The 24,051-nt window shown below is 38.5% G+C and overlaps 1 protein-coding gene across 5 annotated transcripts in view; it reads left to right on the top strand.

Moving 5' to 3' along the window:
• LOC133835239 (neurogenic protein mastermind) overlaps positions 1 to 22,604 on the top strand; it is a 110,208-nt gene extending 87,604 nt beyond the window's left edge. For 2 of the 5 annotated variants that reach the window (XM_062265193.1, XM_062265192.1), the window contains exons 3-14: positions 4,419 to 5,046; positions 6,247 to 6,408; positions 10,434 to 11,304; positions 11,422 to 12,905; positions 13,080 to 13,289; positions 13,363 to 14,818; positions 15,037 to 15,222; positions 15,281 to 15,618; positions 15,709 to 16,009; positions 16,556 to 16,921; positions 17,838 to 18,143; positions 18,216 to 22,604. In XM_062265193.1, coding sequence (XP_062121177.1) covers positions 4,419 to 5,046; positions 6,247 to 6,408; positions 10,434 to 11,304; positions 11,422 to 12,905; positions 13,080 to 13,289; positions 13,363 to 14,818; positions 15,037 to 15,222; positions 15,281 to 15,618; positions 15,709 to 16,009; positions 16,556 to 16,921; positions 17,838 to 18,143; positions 18,216 to 18,247 — 6,340 coding nt within the window. In that variant the 3' untranslated portion in view covers positions 18,248 to 22,604. The remainder of the gene's footprint in view (positions 1 to 4,418; positions 5,047 to 6,246; positions 6,409 to 10,433; positions 11,305 to 11,421; positions 12,906 to 13,079; positions 13,290 to 13,362; positions 14,819 to 15,036; positions 15,223 to 15,280; positions 15,619 to 15,708; positions 16,010 to 16,555; positions 16,922 to 17,837; positions 18,144 to 18,215) is intronic. The other 3 variants (XM_062265194.1, XM_062265195.1, XM_062265196.1) reach the window with 3 other exon arrangements.
• The last annotated feature ends 1,447 nt before the right edge of the window (positions 22,605 to 24,051 follow it).

Raw genomic sequence — 24,051 nt, forward strand, 5'->3', positions numbered from 1 at the left:
AGTGAAGCGTCTAAAAATGTTTAAATGTGTTACTCACATTCTCAACTATTCAAGAATTTCATCATGCTTTCAAAGGTCAGCGTTTAAATATTCTGTATAGCTTCAGTCTTCATTCAGATTAGCTAATATCTTTGGGGAGCTTGCTGCTCAGCTGTCCAACAAGCACGTAGGCCAAAGCAAAGCTTTAGGAATGCCCAAAACAATATCGCAGGTCGCAGTTGTTGATTTGCTCACAAATTGCCCGCAAGCATGGAAAACATTACTGGATATTATTTTGCTTTTGCTTTTTGGGAAGTGGCAATTTAATGAATAAATCAGTTTAGGTTTTTTTTTTAAACTTGGAAAATATTTCATTGGGTATTTAAATTTAAAATAAAACTAAAGTATTGTTAGACAATTGTAAAGGAAATAAGAAAAGAATATATTTCAATGTTGTGGCAATTTAATGAATAAGTCAGTTTAGGCTTGAGTAACTAAAGATATTTCGAATTTATGTTTAAAATGAGAATCTTTTATTCATTCATTTACAAACTGTAATTTACCTGCAAAAGTAAAAGCAAGAGCGACCACACACTAAGGCACTTGGTAATGACCAGTGTCCAGTGTCCAGTGTTGAGGACTGTGAGCTTGTTGTACTCTTATTTTTTTAATTACATTATGTGCATAATGAAGGCCTCGACTGCGTCCCAAAGAGAATGCGAATTGCAGGCAAAAATAATTACAGACACTGAACGCCCCGAGTCAACGATGTAATCAGCGTAAAACAGAACCAAGAATGGAAGATGGAGAATGGAGAATGAAGAGCGGCGAACGAAGAGAAGCAGAGTGAACTAAATCAAAAGAATATCAACTGAATGCTAGTAAAGCTATAGAGCAGCTTCATTTGAGAGTACCCTGTAATAGGACAGAGAAGTTTTCAAGATAGATGAAAGACAGAAATAGAAAATTCAATTACCATACATTTCTAATGTTAGCTAAATGCATAAAGTATGAATATAAAGCAAAATTAAAGAGGATAATCTAATAAATCCAGACTTAAATAGTATGAACAAAATGCGAATCCGAAACATAACATCCTTATTATAGAATACCTAAGAAATAATTCGAAATTTTTATTGGACAGAAAACAAAACTAGAAAATACAATGATTTACATATTATTTCAATATTTACTACACACATATTGAAATATAAAATTAAAGGAAAATGATGTAGGGTGATGTAAATTACGAGATCAAAAGAATATTAAAAAACAGAAAAATAAATAACATTAGTGTAGAAGAAAAGAAAAGGAGAACTTTCCATATATTTTCTTTGTATTAATATACATATTGTATTTAAAATTGACAATTCTTATACCTATATAAAGAAAAAAACAATAAAAAGAGTTGTCGGTAGTAATCAAGGAAAATTGTGTAGGCAAAAAAGAAAGCAAGTGACTTAAAATTAAATTTTTTCTTATATAATCAATAGTATCTATTATGACATTCAATTTAGAAAAATAACATACAACAAAAAATCGGAAATTATTTTGCAAGAATTTCAAAAATAATTGTAGATACCCAATTGTGTAGATTGTGCAGGGTATCTTGATATTCATTGATATCAAAAGATATAAATATATTGGGATTCAAGATATAAAGATACAAAATCTGATGACATTAAACTTATATTCAATAATTTACGCATACATAGATGTGGACACCCAATAGTGTAAATTGTGTAGGGTATCCGCTAAGCAGACGGACATGAGAGCAAAGGTGGAGGTGACGGGCAGCTGACCAAAAAAAAAAAAAGAATTAAAGGAGGAAAAAAGGCTGCGCTATGAGCGCGAAAATGAGTGACGTATAATCACAAAGGGGGCAGCCAGGCAACCGCCTCCGCTCCCTCCCCCGTTCCCTGATCTCACACCTTCCCCTCTTCGTTTTTTTTGTTGTAGTTTCCCTTGACAGGCGCAATAATTGCGCAGATTCGGACTTCTGAGTTATTTTTTTTGTTTTGGACAGCGTGACACATTAATAAGCCACCCCAATGATGATGATGATGATTAAGTTGCAGAGGTTCATTATGAAGTTGTAGTTTACAGTTAGCTGCTGGCACACTGGGCGTATGATTGACGATTGACGTGCCCAATTAAGGAAGACAGCGAGTGCACTTTTAATTAATTAAATTACAAATGATGCAGTTACCCTTTGTTTGCCTGCTTCTTCTTCTTCTTCTTTTACTTTTGTTCTCTTGTTCGTGTTGCATTGCTTATCAGCATATACATACATATATTTGCAGTCTATATTTACAAACACTTGTTCGAATAAACTCGAATAATCTGCAGTTATCGCACTTGCTCACAAGGCTAATTTCGCAACTTATCAATCATTGAGCTCGAACCTCGCTCGAAGAGATTTCCACACACCTCTCTTTCGCACTTCCCCCCCCTACCCCTCTCTTATCCCCTCTCTCGCTCTCTCTCGGTCATTTGATTAACAACTTTCGCCTCAGCTTTGACAATATGCTGACAATATGGAAACGTTTCGTTTACGAGCCTTTGTTTATTTGTTTTGTTTTTTGTTTTATTTTTTTGGTAGACAGAGAAACGCCTCGAAGCGCATAATGAATCATTTAATTGCTGGGCGATATCGCATATAGATTTGTTCCTTAAAGTGCTGCCAAGAGAGTCTCAATTCAAAATCAAACCAGAGATGCATATAAAATATTTTAGCTAGGGCAGAAAATCATTTTAGAAAAAAAACTTAAAGAAAAGGGAGATCAATTATTGTCATATTTTCAATTATATAAATTACGTTTTATTTTTCAACTTAGAAGTAAATTCTATTAAAGAGTAAATATTTAAAGAGAATTAAATTGAATTAGATAAATTAAATATCATAATTAGAAATATAACTTAACAAAAATTGTTGTAAAATCATTTCAGTATAAAGTGACTGTTTATTTGTTTTCCATTTAATGTCATTCAAATTTTAAACACATATAAGTTGCTAATCAAAAATTTTTCTATTTTTCGTTAAAATTGTGAGTCTAAACTCTAAATACTTTATTGAAAACACAATAAACCTAGAATACAAATTAAACCTAGAATGATATTAAAATCAACTTTGTATAATGGAAAATTTTGTAGGCCTTTTGTTTTCCTCTTTTTGTTTTGCATGCGATTGACAAATGCAAATGAATTAGATAAAAACAAAAAGTAAAGAAGTACTATACACTATACTATAAAGTTTGTAATCGAGGCAGCACATTATCACAAATAGAAAGTGTGCAGATAGACTAAAGAGAAAGAGAGACAGTGAACAGGGAAAGGGGAAGAAACGTATTTGCAAATCATTTTCGCATTTACATTTCACTTAAGGCTCGTGGGGTTAGAGACAATGCTCAAGGCCGCAGAGCAAAGAAATCAAATACAATTGAAGGTAGCTAATAAAGCTACAAGTGAGTGTGCCAGACTCTGAGATACGCGCTATCAAAAATGCGAAGAAAAAAGCACAAGCAACCATGACTTTAATAATTTTTATCACACTCCATAAAAGTGTTTAATTTACAGAAGCGCGCTTAAATTTGCGTTTAATCTGTAAAAATGTCAAATTTTTTGGTAGCTATTACTCTGATGGTTTTAGAGCTATAGATGCTGAAGACAGCGGACAGACGGTCAGCCAAACAGATCTATACAATCTACATACATCCTTAATGAGTAAATAAATAGTAAAATCTACTGCATACTTTTAGGTGTTTTAAAATGCTTTTTTATTTTCTTAAAAGTATTTAATATATTTCGTAATTAATTCTTCATTCAAATAATACCAGATCTATTTTATTATTTCGCAAACAAGTCCAAATACATTGATTGACTACAAAGGTTATAAAAACTTATCTTACAAAAATACTTTTCTTTCTTATATACGGAATGAAATTTCAAACAAATTTCTTTTACATATAATATTTTAAAACATTTTCTTTTTGTTATCATATAATTTTCTTTAGAGAACTTTATATTTTCTTTCATTCATATGAAAAACTCGGTACTTAACAAAGAATTTAGTATTCGCTAATGTGAGTTTTAAAGAGTCTAAAATTAAGTTGGCAAAGGTTAATTAATTAATATTATTTTGATGTATAGATTTGGCACTACAACTCTAATCTTTTATCAATAATTAGTCGCCAAAATTCAGCAATAATAACAAAAAACTTTACAACCGAATAAAAAAAAAGTTTCGTAATATTATATTACACTTGATGGTTTACTACCAATGCATTTTATACAATATTATATTATCAAATTGAATATTTGTCAATATCTTTCAATCATAGTATGAATATATTATCTAAACTGAATTAAATTAGTGTTAAACTTTTCTTAAAACTTTCCCTTAATAAATTTTCGCATTTGTTTTCTCTCGACTTTTGCAGGCTTAGCCCAGGTGACTTACCAGATCATTGGGCCTCAGGTACAGCAACAACAAACGGAGCAGCAACAGCCTCAAGTAGCAAGCACAGCAGCAGCAGCAACAGCAGCAGCAACAACAACATCAACAACAGCGGCAACTCTGGTTGCAATCTGCCGCGCTCGTCGCCGGCCGCTGCGACCGCAGCAGTTACAATCCCGGCCGCTGGCGGTAGCGTGGTAAGCGGACAGGGAGCGGGAGCGGGAGGAGGAGCGCAGCTGCATCACGGTCTGACGCCCAATACGCCGCAGCAACGAACGGCGGCAACACCAACGCCAGCAGCAGTTGCCGCCGCCGCCGCCGCAGCAGCAGCTGCCAACAATCTGCTCACGCTGCAACAGCAACAGCAACAACAACTGCTCTACCAACAACAACAGCAACAACACCAACAACACCAACAACAGCAGCAGCAGCTCGGCTCGCATCATTCGCATCAGAGCAAAGCAGCGGCTGCAGCTGCTGCAACAGCGCACATTGCAGCTGCGCTGCAGCGCTCGGCCGCCATCATGAATGCGGTCGCTTCGCCGATTCCAGCGAACGCGGCGACTTCGGCTCGCAAAATTCGCCGCAAGACGGACACGAAAGTGAATTTGGTAAGTGAATTGCAACTGAACTAAACATTTAGAAAAATTATCGATCCTAGACGACCACATATCGAATGGTTATCGATAGCGACAAAATTGGTATATTGTGCGTGTGACCTTGTGTCAGCTGATTAGTACGGTCACACCTGCCACCAACACAGACTAGAGAGTAGAAAGAGAAGTGCAGAATATAGTCATCGAATTAAATAAAGCTTTTCTTTTGTATTGTTTTTTGCAATTGCAATAATAACGACACAGACTGAAGAACTGAGGAATACAATCATCAAATTAAATAAAGCGTTTATTATTTATTGATATTTAAAATAAAAATTACAATAACTACTATACAGACTGAAAATTAGAAAAAAAAAAAAGTGAGGAATAGAATCAACGAATTAAATAAAGCATTTCTTATATCTTGGTATTTAAAAAAAACATGTTATTATTATTAAAATCCCTGAGATAAAATACTAGAAAAGTTATACTGCAAGTTTCTCATTTTAAATTTCTATATTATTGGTTTCTATTTGAGTAGTTTGCTAGACAGAATCTAAAATTAACCAGACCGTTTTTTTTATTAAACTGTTTTAAATCATGTTAAATATTTAAAGATTACCATACAGTAAACTTATTCTTAAACTGACAAATCATATCAACAACAAATAAAGATTGTTAAAAATAGTGTGGCTATAAAAGTCTTAAATACCTAAAAGTGAATAACTTAAAACAGCTTTGCATACATTTTCGGTGAAAAGATAAGTATTGAATTAGCAAAACAAATAATTTATTATTTGCTAATTCGAAAGCTAAAAAATCTAGTATTAAATTAGTAAAACAGGGAATATATTAACTGCTAAATAGTGTTTAAAAACAGATTCTCTCAAAATATCATGTTATATTGATGTACCGACAAGTCGCTTTAGAACTTTATCAATTATATCAATAATTAGTCGACAAAATACAGCACTTAAAATGGCCAATTTGACATTCCAAAAGTTTAATGATTAATTAATTGATCATTTTTAGATTGACATGTCGTCAATAAACATGATCAATTAGTGAGCGAAATTTAGCTTGACAACAATCTGGAAATAAATTTCACCTAAGGATTTATATAATAAATTTTTGCTTCAATAAATGCAATTGATATAGTTATATTTAATATTTTTATAATTTATAAGTGCTAATAATTTGTATTTCTTTTAACAGCCGCAATCACAGATCAACAAATGCAACAATGAGAAGCGACGTCGGGAAATGGAAAACAATTACATCGAGCAGCTCTCGGAGTTTCTGCAGCTCAACAAACGTGGGGATATGACATCAACGAAACCGGATAAGGCGGCAATATTAAATCAAGTGGTTCGAACGGTGAGTAAATCCCTTCGAAAAAATTCCCCATTTAAAAGACAAAGGCAATGAGAAAAGAAAACAAAATGCGTGTCGACACACTTTAATCAAAAACTCATCAAACTAATAAGCGAAAACAAGTTTTGCACAGCATCCAGAGGGAACTTGGTACTTAGCAAAGACACAAGTCCCCAATGTAATTTTCCTGCAGTTTTCTGCTCTCGTTTTTCCTTTTTCCATTTTGCTATTTGGTGACACGCGCTTCTCAATTAAAAACCAATTATGTTCAAACTCAAATCAGATCGAATGGGGCTTTAAATAATAAAGGAAATTTGGGGAAAAGGCAAAGAGTTCGATGGAGGCTCGGGGATATTTCGTCTTTTCTCGCTGACGCAATGCCTGAATTTAATTAATATTTTTATTTAATTTACATAAATTTATTTATGTTTCAATGACACCAGGGCGAGTGGCTACCAGCAACACCCTGTAAAAAGAGCTGAGGGTATGCGCGACTTGTTTGGTAATAAGCAAAAAAAAAAGTTGTAAATCTGAGTTAAATTCCAAAGATATTTAGTTTTGTTCAACATATATATAGAATAATTGTTCATTCATTGGAAAGAATATTTTTCTTGATGATTTTTATGAAATTCTACTTCTATTCTCTTAAAATGTATTGCGAGGAATAATTTTAATTATGAGTATCACAAATCTTCCTCATGTTTACAGAGTATTCAGTTAGCCGTATACTGTGAGCATCAGTTTCAGGTAGCCTAAGCACTTTATTATGCAAATTATAGGCGCCACGCTTTGCCGAACTTCAAAAAACAAATTTAAATGAAATGCGGCAGCAGCGCAAACAACATAATCCAAGCTCAACAACAACAAAAGCAAACGCAAACGCTACAGCGACAACGACAACGACAGCGACAACGACAAACAAAAACAAAGTACATCAACATTTGATTTAAACTAAACACTAGTTAATGTAATTAAAGCCAGCTGCTCGCATAAATAATGAATAAATGAAATTAAATGCAGATGGCGATGACGATGGCGATGACGATGACGATAGTTTATTTATGGGCAATGAGCGTTCATTCCAGGCTGGAATTTCAAGCCTAAAATGAAATTTTGACCACAGCAAACCATCATATAAAATTCTCATATTGTCGTATTTTATATGATTAATCACAGGCTAGACAACGCAGCTAATTAAATAAATTATAAAATAATAAAGTGTATAATGTGGCGATTTTAGAAAATCATAATTCCAAAAGCTTAAACTTGATGTCATCGTTCAAATATTTCTATAGTCTAGACTCTAGACTCTTGCAGAACCTGAAATTAATGTCATATAAAATTTAAATGATATTAGGGAATAAATTAGTGAAGATGTATTGTAAAATAAAAGGAAATAATATTAGGGGGATTTTTCTATCATATACAAATTAAAGTAAATTCAATTAATATTAAAATTTAATTAAAATAATTTTGGGGGATATATTTATATTTAATTTCCTAATAATACCTGCTTCCGCAAAACCAAAAAATAAATGTAATACATTCTTTAAACATAACAAAAAACATTTAAAGGATAGAAGTGAGATAATTAATTTCTCAACTGCACTTCATCCACCTAAATCGCTGTCGCTGTAGCACACTATGCCTCTCTTTCCCTCCTCCTCTAGCCGAATATTCTTGTTGTCTGGTGAGGTGATACTTACCCTTTTTTTTGGATATTGTGCAGCTTTTGTAGTTGTCTGCTCTGCATAGCTTCGCATCTGCGTTTTTTTGGAAGCTTTAAAAATTCGCACATTACCTGATGCGATCAATTGAAGCCCAAACAGAAGCAGAACAAAACTCGCACAAAAAATAAAAAGACATGAAACACACGCACACATAAACATTTAGAACAAAAAGCCCAGACACGTTTTAGACATACGAATGTAAATTGTATGCATGTGAATACATATGAATGTATGTGGTCGCACATTCGTCACTGCATGCTCTGCTTCGTGTTGTTGCTGTTGTTGTTTATTTTATCATTTGACTGATATTTTTCGGAGTGCCTTCACCCCAAAAATTTGAACGCCCGTTGCTTAAGCAACTTTTCCTGGTTGGCTAGCGTAAATACTCACACACACAAACTCACGCAGAGCTGCTTTACACTCTTACTCACTGACACACATGGGGGAGCTTCCTTCCAAAACACAGCAAAAATAAAATGAAGTAAAAGCTCGCTCTCTTTCTGCCACTCGCTGCTGCGCTCTTGCTTTGATTGCACTGGGCAGATCAACGAACTGCGTTCGCTTTTTGGCGATGACGTCGCACTTCTTAATTTCATATTTTGTTTTTATTACTTTGAGTGTGCAACAGGAATAGCCGAGAACAGCAATAGCAGTAGCAGCGCCACCCGCTTCACTCATACACTCATTCAAATGGGTGATAACACACACACACACACACAAGTCGCATATGGAATGTATACAAATACCAAAATACCATCTCATACCCACACGTGAGCCGGTAAACAAAACGGCAGCCAGAGCAGACTGTGAGCATTCGCATTCGCACTCATGTTCGCTCAGCGTGCGAAGAGAGCGTGCGAGCGAGTGAGCGCCAGAAAGAGAACATCGCCTGTGTGATGATGAGCTTGTGTTGTGCCGTCTTTGTTGTTGTACTCGTGTGTATATTTGCCGTGTTTTCGGGCTTTTTTTTTAATACAATAATACAATTGCATCAAAATGTATGTTTAGTATTTCGGCAACTTTGTGACAGTGCTGAGTGTGCGCAACGTTTTCTGTGATTTGATTTTGATTTGCCGATTTCTTTTTAAACGTGATTAATTCTCATTGTGAAAACTAACCATAATTGTGTGATAAATAACATGTATGTAAATGGTTGTAAATAACACACACACATGTGTGAATACAAGTCAAAATTAATGCGGTACAATCCTCAACAACAATAACAATAACAACAGCGACAACAACAATGAAATCGAATGGCAAAAAAGCCATTGACACGCTCAGAACACGCGCCCTCAAGTTGATTGACCTTGAGATTGTTGTTGTTATGGGGCAGGGGGAAATGTGAAATTTGTGCCTGCACTACGTCTTTCAAGTATTCAATCAAACCATAGTATTGATAATATTGTAACACCTATATACATGCCAGCTTACATGCAGTTGTGTGTGTGTGTGTGTTTGCGTGTTGAGCTTTCATTCAAATGCCTTTTCGTCTAGTTTTCAATAAGCTTATGCGTTGTGTGCGTCGTGCTCTAGTGTTACGTGTGTGTTTGTGTGCTGCCTGTATGTCAATGACTCAAAGCTCAAACGCGCGCGAAAACATTTCGTAGCGATGTAAAAATATAAAAAACTCACACAGTAGAAATAAGATGAAATGCGGTTTATTGCACTTCATGTGTAAACACACTCACACACTCTCAATCCCTCACTCATTCACCCATACAAAGTGTGAAACGAATCGCCGAAGCTTTTTTCTCGCTCTCTCAGACATTCGGGAGTCGGGAGTCATTCTCGGCTAGCGCAAAAGCTTTTTTTGGCAAACCAAAGTGCGAAGATGATGATGACAATGTCGTCGATCACAATAATTGCTATGACTGGAGTTGCGTTCTGTTAAACGCGGCTTGCTATTTCTTATGTGAGTGCGTGTGTGTTCGGGTGTTTGCTTCCGCATCACAAACAATTTCGTTTTAGCCTTGCACTAAAACTTACAAACACATGTACATATGTATGTGCGTGTGTGAGCAAATGCATTGTTAATGTGTGCGTTGTGTAGAGACGCCATTTTGATCCAGTTGTGGGATGAACAAGTGGAAAGTGGAATGAGAGAGAACTTATGGAATTTATGCACAAATAAAGTTTTATGCAGCGATAACAATATCTTAAAGCTCAGACAGAACGTTGTAATTGACTGACTATATGATACCCTACGATTCACTTGATTTCTCGTATAACGTCTTTGTTTATTTATTTATCGGTCAACTTCGAGACTTATAGAATGAAATTCGTATTTACTTGCAGTATCGTGATATTTGTGACAAAGGCCAAAGCCGTGATATATCCTCAACATCAACCAACAACAACTCCACGACAACGACCAACAACAATAATAACAACAATAACAATAACAACAACAATAATAACAATAACAACACAAGCAACAAACCACAAGCAACCTCAACACGCTGCTCTCGCTGCGCCACAGACAACTGTTCGATACACCCTGTGCAACAGGGTGAAGTATCCTCAACAGAGCCACCGCTGCCCGAACCTTCGCTACTCAACGGTCAAGTGCCGGAGATTTCCGCCTATTTCGAGGCACTCGAGCACTACATCAGCTCGGTTGGTTGGGTGCTGCTTCAAGTGAACGCGAACGGCATCATTGAATCCTGTACGCAGAACATACGCGAACTGATTGGCTATGAGAAGCAGGAGCTGTACCACCAGCCCCTCTACATGTACCTGTATTCGGGGGATCACGCCAAACTGGAGCCGATCATAAACAACATGTACAGCACTAGTGGAGGAGGCGGTGGAGGATCAGGAGCAGGACCTGGTGGAGGAGGAGCTGGTGGCAGTACTGGGGGCGCAGGAGCTGGAGGAAGCAGTTGGGGCGATCTCGATGAGCTGAACAATGGCAACGCATCACAGCAATCGGCAGGCTCCAATTCTAGTTCGAGTGGCGGCAACGGTGGTGGAGGAGGAGGCAGTGGCAGTGGGGCAGGCAAATCGAAGCGCAGCATATCGACCAAGGTGCGCATGCTAGTCAAGGATACGCGGCCAGCGACACAGACCTCCTCCAATTGCGATGGCATGGATACCAAACCGTTGCGTCCGTCAGGACAGCAGGATAAATATGAAGAAGTTGTCTTGATTGCGGCGCCAGTTAAAGGTAAGTTAAACCTCCCAGGTTAATGGGTCAGAGAAACACATTATATTGCTAGCTTCTCTTGGCTTCAGTCTAATCGATAAAGGACTTTCTCTAATCAGTAATTTACTTTCTACATAGATGATGCCGATGCGAGCAGCTCGGTGCTCTGTCTGATTACGCGACCCGAAGACGAGTCGCCGCTGGAGATCAACATGCAGCAGCATGTGCAGCAGCAGCCCATCGAGCAAATGACATTCAAGCTGGACATGCACGGCAAAATACTCAGCCTGGACTCGACTGCACTGCGTGAGCCGTTCAAACAGCATCTGCAGACGTGGATCGGTCGCTTGTGGCAGGATCTGTGTCATCCACACGATCTATCCATGCTCAAGTCACATCTCCGCGACATTCAGGAGTCGGCCTCGGTCCATTCGCCTGGCAGTTCGGGCGGCGGTCCCGTGCACAATGCACCCATATCGAATGTTATATCACGTCCATTTCGTTTGCGTCTCGGCGCTCCCGATGTCTATGTGCATGTGAAGGCCAATTCGAGACTGTTCCTCAACCAAAACCCCGGCGAGAGCGATTTCATCATGTCCGTGCAGACGCTGCTCAACTCGGAGAACGACATGAACAGCAACAACACCGGATCCGGTTCAGGAACGGGCTCAGGTGGTTTGGGTTTAAGCCAAATATGCGCCATGTCGCCGGGTGCCTCGTTGGCCAGTTCACTGGTTAGCACACTCTCCATGGAGGCGCTGGGACACAGTTCCACATCCGCGGCTAGTGCCAGCTTACTGCCAACCCATTTACTGGGCGGCCTAGTCGGTGGCGGACAACACAACAACAGCAACAATAATGGCGGAAGCGGCAGCAGCAACAGCACGCAAACGACCAATGTCGGTGGTCCGCTTATGAGTTCGGCGATCATCAATGGCAGCGGCATGCAACAGCGGTTGGGCAACGCCAGTGGCTCGGCCTCGGCATCAAATTCCTCGGCTGCCACGCTGGTTAATGCCTTCACCGCATCGCCGGCTCATGTGGAGCACTCGTTCTATGGCAGCGATGCCTTCGAGTTTGATATTGCACATTCCTCGTTCGACATGGATCCCAGCGGCGGTGGCGTCGGCGCCTGGACAGATTCGCGTCCCAATTCGCGGGCATCCGTTGCCACACCGGTCAGCACGCCGCGTCCGCCGTCGGGACACGGCTTTAGTCCGGCTGTTTGCGCCTCGCCAGCGACGCCGTATCAGCTGTCCTCACAGTCGGCGGCCAGTTTGCCCTCGCCACAGTCAAATGCCAGCGCCGGCGCTGGCGGCAACTATGGTTTCAACTTTCAATCCTACGACCCGGCGGACAGCAAGCCCGACAAGGAGCAACTACAGCAGCAGCAACAGGTCGGAAACAATGCCAACAGCAACAACAACAATGCATTGATGGGTGGCAGTCTGCCAAATGGCGTCGGAGTCGGAGTTGGTGGCGGCATGGGCGGACTACTGATGGGTCAACAACAGCAGACGCCACCGCAACAGGAATCGTCGGAGAGACTGCGCCATCTGCTCACTAAGACGCAGAGCCTAGCAAGCGGACAAGGCGGCAGCGGTTTAGGCGAGGAGGAAAAGGTAAGAGATTGTTCCCTTACACAGGGGACTAAAGCGTGTTAAGAGCTCTTTCCGATACTATCAAGTAGAGTTGATCTATTGTCCGTCTGTTCGTTTGGGTAGCTTCCTCTCTGTCTCCCTGTCTAGTAGTGCACTAAAGTAATGCGGTTCTTTTTTTGCTCTTTTGTATTGTAGTACTTCAAGCAGGAATGCAACGAGGATGAGAAACTGAAAATGGGACCAGTCGGTAGCGGCGGAGCTGGGGCTCCAGCAAGCAGCAGCTTCAAAATGGGCGGCCAACCGGGTCCGATGGGAATGTTTGGGCAACTCGGACGCGGGGGCGCAGCAAATGCCAATGCGCTATTGCAGAAGGCGGGCAACTCACAGAATCCCATGCTGCTCAAGGTGAATAATTTTAATTAGCCTAGGAAGTGCATCGTATCGTTGATACTCATTTGATTCAATTTCACATTTACAGCTGCTAAACGAGAAGAGTGAGGACGACGATGGCAGCGGTGGAGCCGGCACTGGAGGAGGTCCGGGCGGTGTCGTTACGAATGCACGACAGAGCGAGCTAATGCGCCAACTGCAGAAGGACGATGGCGGCAATCATGGTCCTGGACATGGCATGATGGGCGGTGGAAGCGGCGGCGGTGGCCCTGGTGGAGGAGGGGGCAACATGAGCAACGAGGATCTCAAGCGCATGCTGAAAATACAAAGTGACCCAGCGATGAGTCGCAAGCGTTCGCTCAACGAGCCCGATGATGATATTTCCGCCAAGCGTTCCGAGGATAAGCCCAGCAAACTGTGCTCACAGAACAAAATGTTGGCGAAACTGTTGCAGAATCCACCCAAGTTGCCCAAGGCACCAAACCCCGAGCAACTGTTGAAGGTGAAAACATTGCCGGACATTACCAGCTCAACGGTGAACAGTGTGAGCAGCTCGCTGGCAGCGCCAGGTAATCTGATTAGTGCCGGCAGCACAGGACCCAAAGCGGCGGCAGCAGCAGCCTCGAACCGAGCACGCAAACTGCAGCAGCAACAGCAGCAGCAACAACAACAACAGCAGCAGCAGCAACAACAGTTGCAACAGCAACAGCAATCGACTGCAGCTCAGCAGCAGCAGCAGCTGCAAAACGATGTCTACCTCAGTCAGCAGCAGCTGGCATACCAGCAACAACAACAGCAGCAGCAGCAACAACAGCAGCAGCACCAACAACAACAGCAGCAGCAACATCAACTGGCGACCACAGGAACTACCTCAATTACCATAGCGGCCTCGACCTCAGCAGCTGCAGCGGCAGCAGCTGCCGACTCGGAGTTGTCCAAGTTGCTGGACAGCGTGATGGAATATTATACGGATGATACGCCCATTGTGAATGCAGCACCCTCAGAGGCTTCGGCAATCAGCGATATACAGAAATCGCTGATGGATGTTGAATCTGCCAGCTTTGGGCATGTGATGAACTCGCATTTGCTCATGTCCCAGCAGCAGCAGCAGCAACAACAACAGCAGCAACAGCAGCAGCAGTTGCTGGTGCAACAACAAGTGCAACAGCATCAGCAGCAACAACAGCAGCAGCAGCAGCAACAACAACGGCAGCAACACTTGCAGCCACCAGCCTATCCCAGCATGCTCAATCTGCATCAGCATCAACAACAGCAACAGCAGAATCAGCAGCTACCACAGCATTTAATGCGTCAACTGGAGGCGACGCGTAATCAGGGCTTTCAACGTCCACCGCCCATGTATCCGGTGCGTGGACGCGGCCCTATGAATGCGGTGGCCACGGCCAGCGGTGGCGTTGTGTTGCCCAATCAGCAGATGCGCAACATGCGTCAGCAGCAGCAGCAACAACAGCTGGCAGCACAGCAGAAGGAGCGATTGCTGCAGCAGCAACAGAAGCAGCAGCTGCTTGTGCCCGAGAATGCCAGTGAGTAATGCCGTAAACTATATGCATATTTTCTACTTAGTTTGATCCGCAATAAAGCGGAAGTATGAATTAAAGCTATAACCGGTTCGTGTCTTCAATAAGCACTGGTTGAAATACTTGCTATGACTTGTGTCGCACTTTAAACGCGTTTCGCGGACTAATTTAGAATAACATATCTAGAATAAAATTAACCCCAAATCATTTTCTCCGCTTTGCAGCTGGCATCAATGCGGGCATCAATAACATTGGCTCCCTGTTGAACACGACGGTGGCGCCAAATGTGTCGCTCTCGCGCACAAATCTGCCAGCGGATGCGCAGCTAAGTCCGAACTTTGCCCAAACGCTGATGCAGCAACAGCTCAGTCCCGGACGCAGTGCGCCTTACAGTCCGCAGCCGAGTCAAGGTGAGTAAAGGAATGCTAGGCTTCTACTACAACTACTACTACTTTCGTTCATTAACAGGCTATGCTCCGCAATTTGGGCAAAGTGCGCAGCGGTTGTCGCCGCAACAGCAGCAGCAAAATCCGCAGCAGCAACAGCAGCAGTTGGCTTATCTGCAACAGCAGCAAGCAGGCGATGGCGGACGCTCTAATACGCCATTTGCCAGTGGCTCGGGACTGCAATCGCCTGGCATGCAGAACAGTCCACAGCAATGGCCCTCGGCGGGCGTTGGCGGTGGCAACGGTGGACCTGGGGGACCAGGTGTGGCTGTCGGTGGACCAGGTGGACCGCTGCCGTCAGGCAATGCGGGACGCTCACTGCAGCAGCACAATAACCCCTTGCTCATTGCGCAGCTGCAGGTGAGTATCAACGACAACAACGTCGGCACATTGCCAAATCAGCAGCAACAACAACTAACATCCTCCCAACTTTCTGCCCTTCCAACCAAGCAGAATAATGCCCGGCAGCAGTACCAGCAAAATCAGCGACGTGGCCTGAACTCCCCCGGCGCTGTGGGACCCGTGGGCAACAATGCAGCAGCCTTGCAGAGGCAGAACTCCTTCCATGCGCAAGGTGGAGCCACAACACCCGATGGCAGTTCCGGACCGGGAGGCGGACCCTTCGGTGGTAGCGGTCCTCAGTCGCCCTACGGCGGCGCTCCGACGAATGCGTTCCAGCAGCAGCAACTGCAACAACTGCAGCGTCTGCAGCGGCAGGGCAGCGTGCCACAGGCCACACAGCATTTACCAGGTGAGTCGCGACGAACAGTGAATGAGGCAGAAACCCAGGAACGTTGTCTCCCCTTTGATGGGAGAGTTTGTCCTAGCGAGCAGCTCGACCCTTGACTTAGTTCTTAGCGATACCTTTCCCCAAAGACAACAGTCCAACCCTGATATGAACTAGCTCACGAGCTCTTATTAGGCGCAACTAGTTCGCGAATTTGACAATAAAATAGATAAATGGATGAATTAGAAATAGTAATGCATTATAAACTAGATGAAGAAATGTGTATGGCCAACTAGTTACCAAATTGAGAAAATTCCTTAAATGACAGAGGGCTGAAATGGTTAAGCTGAACAAATGAACTAGTTCCAAGAACGTTGTGACGAACTAGATTCGGTTTTAGCGCAATGCAGCTTGGTTCAACTTACTGTTATATATCAACAATACATAAACAGCTTTACACACATACATTCACACACACACTCGACACACACACACACACAGACATTTGTTAATATTTGAACTAGATTTTAACCAATGCCAACAAACAAATCAAACGCTTAACCGAAACAGGCTCAACGCGCTTCGGTTTATCGCCGGGCAATAACAACAACAACAACAACGGCAACAGCAGCGGCAACAACAACAACCACAACAGCCACAATGAGAATTCCGCCGCCGCCAATCAACAGCAGCAGCAACATCAGCAGCAGCAACAACACCAGCAACAACAACAACAGCAACAACAACAGCTGATGAACGGCATGAGCATGTCGCCCCATCCGGCCATGATGGGTGTGGGAGGAATGGGCAGTGGCGGCGGCAATGGCATCATAGGGCTGGGCGGTGGCGGTGGTGGAGGCGGTGGCTATGCGGCCTTAGCTGCCTACGGCCAAGCGGCGGCGGCGGCGAATGATTTCTATGGTCGAGTGCAGACCGGTAAGCCGAGTGTGTGCTCACACTTGAATACTATCTCTCTCTCTTGAATACTCTTCCCCTCTCTCGCTCATGCTCTTGCTCTCGCTCTCTCATGCGCTCGCTGTACAACAAACACACTTGTCATGCCCGATATACGATATTCGATAAACGATATGCGATAAAAACGCTGTGTATATAAGAACCAAAATTCAAGCTAATCATTGTGTACATAAACCAGTTGCGATATCCACACACACACACCACACCCCTTGGGTTAACACACACTCACACACCAGTATACAACACACACACACATATCAAGCCTAACCACATTTGCGTGTTTTAATTGTAAAAGTGTAATATAATATATGCTATATATGTATATGTAATCGATCTTGTGTATATAACCCATAGATCTAAGTAGCTAGGACTCTCCATCTGTATATAATATATTCATAGTCTTAGGTGCAGCACCCTCCCGACCAACCAACAACCCCCAACCCGACCCCCTCGCTGTAATATTAACCCTATCGAAAATTCGATAAATAGAAACAAGTGGAAACACTTTGATTGGGATGCGAAAATACGAAATGTAAATCTTTCGGCTGTGAATCTGTCATATAAAATAATAAATATGTAATCATTGTAAAAGGGAACCCCACAATTATCCAAAAACTATAATTATATATTTATGTTTATGAAGAGCAATCGATGAAAAGAATTATGTATAATTATGTTTATGTTTATTGTTTGTCTGTTTGTACACTTGTTTGTCTTTTGTGTAATTATATTTATGTTAAATGTTAGAACCATATATTGTGACTAAAAATCTCCACTCTCCGTTTAATTAATAATTTATTTATTTTGTGGGTGACTTGCTTTAGACTTGCTCTGAATAATGTTGCTAATGCTCTAGAAATTCTCTCAATTCTTACAGCTGGCAATAATGTTGGCGTTGGCGGAGCTGGTGGCAATGCCAATTCGGAGTTTGTCAAGCAGGAACTGCGAGCTGTGGTCAGTGTGCGTGCCCAGCAGGCGGCGGCGGCGGCCACGGGAGGCGGCGTGAGTGGAGGAAATGTGGCGCAACGCGGCCAGACGCCGCAGAGTCCGTTGCAGCAGGGACCAATGATCGGTGGCGGCAATAGTACAAATGCGATGGGCAATGCCACGCCCGGTGGCAGCGTTAATGCCGGCAATCTTCACTTGCCGCCAGATGAGATAATGGGATTTAGCTTCGAGACGCGTGAGTATATATAACTTTCAATTTATTTTCATTTAATTTGTTACTAATATATGAATTCACCTTCATTTACAGCGGACTTCTACACCAGCAGCGCCTCCAGGTGACCCTAAGGCGTGTCCAGATACTCAAGCGATCCGGGAATCCAGGAAGAACAACAGCAATGGCAAACAACATTACAACTACTACGACAAACTGCTACAGCAAATAGATCATTTCGATATCTTCTTCAAAACGCATTTATAACGTTGGCACGCCCAAGTTTCTCTTTTTCTAAAAAAGATGAATACCAATCAACAATTTTGCCACACTTTCGTTCAACACACAGCCACGCAGGCGTAAAAAAAACATTAAGTAATTAACAAAAAAAAAAATATGAAAAAAATAAACAAAAAAAAAATGAGAAGCGAACGCCTAGAAATGCGTAAAACATAAATGTAAAATTCAAACCGATAAATAGCAGCACCTTTCAATAAGCCAAAACGTTAATACAATTAATATAAATCTATATATATAACAAATATATATATATATGCATAAATATATTTATTATTAACACTAGCAAATATTAATTGTAATGCATACATAAAAGAAGAGAAAAAACAAAACGAGATAAATATTAAATAACAGACACGCTATAGTTAAATATTTTGAAATGCTGCTAAAGATTATACAACAAAAGTAAAACAAAACAAAGCAAAGCAAACATATTTATTACGTATAAAGCATAGGCTAAGATGCTATATATATAGTATATAAATATATATATATATACAAAATCACACACGTACACGTATGTATATCTTTATGCATATACATATATGTATAACGTTTCAAGCTGTTGTTTAATATATTGATATTTGTATAACTAACAAAAGTAAAACTCTATATATAGATTTATATATAGACAAGAGAATGGCAGCAGTTTGATAGGCTTTAAATTTAATTAGTTTTAATTACAACAAAAATAACAAAATGTATACAATTTGAACGAACTATAAAATGTAACACACACACAGACACAAACACACACACGTACACTCACACAAACACATACCACACCACCCACACCCACATTAAACAAAAATACATCTAGCATATATTAAATATATGTACGCATAACTACAATTTAGTGTTGAATTTTTTTCAGTGTGATAATTTGTTAAATTTTATATTATTTGTTGCTCTTGAGCGTGTCCTTACCCCATACATAATATGATTTCCAAAAGTTTCAATTTCTTTTAACTACTATATATGCTTTTAATGCGAATGCAAATTGCTAAATCACAAAAACAACCAAACAATCGATGAACTCAATTAGTTGAAATTGGAATGCGAGCGATTTGCATAGTTATGTACAACAATATGTATTGTACAATAATAATTACTATTTGTTATGCCGCTCTGTAACGTTGTAACTATATACATACATATATATATATATATATTTGTACATACACATATACATATACCAATCTTTTAGCACACACATACCTATACTCTTTCTAAATTCTATTTCCGTTTCGAAATTGTAATTGATAATTTAGTTAATGCTCTACACGTAATTATTTGATAATGTTTATGTTCTAACATATAACAAGCAACATGAAAAGCAAACACTGAGCAGTCATGTCAGTGTCTATGTGAAGGCTATTTTACAGGTTTTTGTTTAAACTAATTTGTAACACAGTTTTATTGAGATAATATTAATACTTCTTTTATACACATTATACACACACACACACACAGTACATTATGTAGGATATTACAATTCAATTCAAATTCAACTGCAACGTTTGACGAGAACAAACAGCAACAAATGAAATCACAATTTGTTTGCGACAGACAAAGGCGACAACAAAAAAAATAAAATAAAATGTGGGAAATGTTTCTCTTATTTATGTGTAGTTATTTTTATTATTATTCTTATTATTATTCATTTTTTGCTTTGTTTACGCAAAAAACATCTATAAACTATAATATGTAGTTGGGTTCAATCGTTATAAATATTATTATTATTATTATTATTTTAAAAATGCTATACAAATATTATTATATACATATTATATAAATATCTATTTTAAATATAGTTTTTTAATTTTATTAAATATGTTTTAAATACGAGAAAAACGTAAATAAAAATTTATATACAATATATAAAAACCAATTAAGTTTTATTTATTAAACGTTTCTTCATTATGATGCTGAAAAAAATCAACAAATTCAACAACGATAATTATAAAATTTGCAAAAAAAAAATACAAAAAAAAAACAAAAAGTAAGAAAAAATATTTAATTAATGTGTAAAGTGAAGATATTAACACTTGGGAAAATAGAAATACCTCTCGTTAAGTTCAAAAAACCTATAATTAAAAAATACAAATACAAATTTATATACATACATACATACATATATATATTAACTCATGAAAACCAAATTAAGGATTACTAAATACAATAGAATAAAATTAGAATATTGAATAGCATTTCGTATTCGCATTCGTATTCTAATAATATGGATTTGTATATATTTCAATGCTAATTGCAAATTGAAAGTTTCATATAAATATTTGAATAATTCAATAAGAATTAAGATCATTACATTTTTTTAAGACGCTGCTAGTTAAATTTCAGTTTTTAAGAGGCTACATTTAATGCAATTAAATTAAAAAAAAAAGATAAACAACCTGCAGTACTCGAAATCCCCTCGGACTCCACAACGATTGTATAAATTGCAAGATTTTTGACAAGGTGTCAGTAGTGGGGTTTATTTTAAGGGAATTTTGGAAGTTGGAAAATGATTTCAGCTTCACTCTCGGTTCTCACATAGATAATATTTGTTTATACTGAATAAAACCTCAACCGAATGGCGAAGAACGAAAAAGTAAATGATATACACACGTATACTGCATTTAGAATAGGTTTGAATAATCCCCAAATTATTCAAAGATTATCAAGTACGAGTATATATTCATATATAGTATATAATTAAGTGACTTGGCTAAAGGTTATAGTAAATTTCACAGACACACAGCAACACAAAAAGTACATATAAAGTGCATTAATGAATTTAAGCATTTAATGAAATTAATTAATTTATAAGGATACAAAATTATATAGTTATACACGCCCTTATATATATATACGAATATATATATATTTAACAAAAAAATATTTACAAAAAAAAAAAAATGAAATCACTTTCATATGCATAATAATTAATTGAATACATTTAATACGATATTGAAGCTAGCTATGAATTATACAGTAATAAGAGAAAGAAAAAAAAATAAATAAAAGAAAAGAAAAAAAGTACAGATTCCATTTTGATAAGTATATTGAAATAAGTTAAAAGCACATCTACAGTTAAGTTAATTACAATTGATTGTATATAATACATAAGCAAATATTTATTTAACGATTTCGATTAAGTTTTCTACCAACTCTTTCCACTGTACATATACATATACGTATGTTTTCTCCCTGTCTATCTCTCGTTCTGTCTCTCTTACTTATAATGCAACCTAGTACCATAAATTTGTACCAAAATAAATAAGATCATGACAAAACAGTAATGACAAAAACAAATGCAACGCCCTGTACCCGTGCATAAGCCTACAAAAGAAACAAAACAACCAGAGATGGTTAAAAAACAATACAAGTATAACAACAAATACTATTTACTAATAATTACAAATACAAAGATGCCCTGAATCGTAATAAGTAGTGCCCAAAATACAAAACAAACAAAAAATAATACAACAAAAAAAAAAATCTTATACGAAATTCGAATCGAATCGAGAAATTAAAACGAAATAAGTATATGTATATTAAATAGCATTTATAAAGTTATAACAAATTCTAAAACCAACAGCCTAAACAATTAGCTATAAACAACAAATAGTCAAAACAAATAGCACAATTTTATATAAAATTATCCTTAATAACCATTGCATAATTTCAATACAAAGCAACCGTTAGACATCATACTTAGTACAGGCAGGAACACTTAATATTAGCAACCATTTCACAGTTATTGCAAAAAGTATGGCACCACTCTTCACTCACATACACATATGAACTTACATATACAGGATGACTGCAATGAACTGCAATTTGTACAATTTTCCATTCATTTGTTTCATTCCCACTTTGTTTCTCTGCGTTGCTGAGCATATCCACATTGCAGTATTTTTTAGTTCCAATTTTGACCTGTAACGTAAAATATATCGAAATAACCGATAAAAGTTTTAAGTATTTTGCGATCGAAATGAACGTTAATTTTGAATCGGTCTCTTTTGTAGTATTTTTTATTTCAGTGCAGTTCATTTTAGGGGATCCTGTATATTGTCTCTTACATGGAAAAAGCTGGATGGATAGAAAGTCTTGTTGATTGGCTGTGTTAAAAAAAAGACAAAGAAAAATATGAGGAACGACGAAATGAACAATGAAAAATTGATAATGCGAACAGTCGAGTTTAATAGGATTTTGGAGGATAAAGTATGTAATAAGCGTAATGTAGTTAGACGCGTTCAGATAACGCCTAGTTAACTGAGTCTCGATAGGTTAGTTTTCGACGGAAGTAAGATCAGTTCAAATACAATTACTCATATTCTCTAAGTACTAACAAACTTTTTAAGTTCTTTGTCAAACACATCATTATTATTATTTATTATTGCTTGTCCTTTGTTATTTTCGGGCTGAAGGGATCGATGGAAAATATGGTTAAACCTTACTCGTACAATGTTACAAACTAAATGTTATATTGTGTTGTTGTCCACTCACTGTTCGGAATACGAATTAAATAATAATAATATTGTGCATATTTGAGACATGTTTTGTGTAAGTCTACCCGTTTTGCTATGTATTGTATTTTTATGTAGGGGAGACACACCCCCTCTCTATCACAGACACCCTAACGCACTCATTCACACACAAGTAATCACTTGAATTACGACACATTTGTTTAGACCAACAAAATGCGTATAAGTAATTAATTAAATAACTAATCGAATACCCTGTGCCCATCGTAGCTGCAAGGGTATCATAGTAATCGGAATTCTCCTCTTCTATGGATGTCTGAAGATATTTCCCTTGCTTAACCTACGCTTATCGAAAAAAGATTAAATCAAAATTCAAGTACAATTTGAAGAGATAATTAAAGGGATTTTAAAAGTTATTTTAATCAGTGGAAAGCATAGGGAATGAAAGGGTATAGGGTATCTCAGAACTGGGTACAGGGTATCTCACAGTCGAGTGTTCTCACTTATATATTTCAAATAAAATGTATGTACAATGTGTAAATGTAAAATGTAAGAAAAAGCACCTTCAATTGAATTTACATGAAACAAAACAAGACAAAACCAAACAAAAAAAAAAGAATATGTTTAAAACGATGTACGGCTATGTTTATGTTTGTATACTTACAAATCTATGAATAATTAAATTTATTAATTAATTATAAATTAAATATACAATGAAATACAATACACAACATTAACAGTAACAGTAACAGTAACATTAACATTACATTAACAGCAACCACAAGAGCAACAGAAACAACACTCACACTTAAAACGATTGCAAACTGAAACAACAAGAAAATTCAACATGAATATGAAAATGAAAATGAGAAATGGAAAAAGACTAAATAAAATATTAATGAATTAAGAGTAATACGAGTCTTATTGCTATGAAGTTATAAAAACCTGGTAAATTCAACTCCAATCGTTTTTTTTTTTTATTTGCCTTTTTATTACAGCGATGAATGAAAGCGTTTCATTCTTTTGAACTTTTGCCCAAATTTATGAATATTTTGACGTATGAGAAACTTGTAGAGCTGGTCATTAAACTTTCAGGTCTTTGACACCGTCGGACCTTTCACATTAAATTCGAAGACCTGTTTTTCCCT

This window comes from Drosophila sulfurigaster, chromosome 2L (assembly GCF_023558435.1).
Source record: "Drosophila sulfurigaster albostrigata strain 15112-1811.04 chromosome 2L, ASM2355843v2, whole genome shotgun sequence".
Taxonomy (NCBI): Eukaryota; Metazoa; Arthropoda; class Insecta; order Diptera; family Drosophilidae; genus Drosophila; species Drosophila sulfurigaster.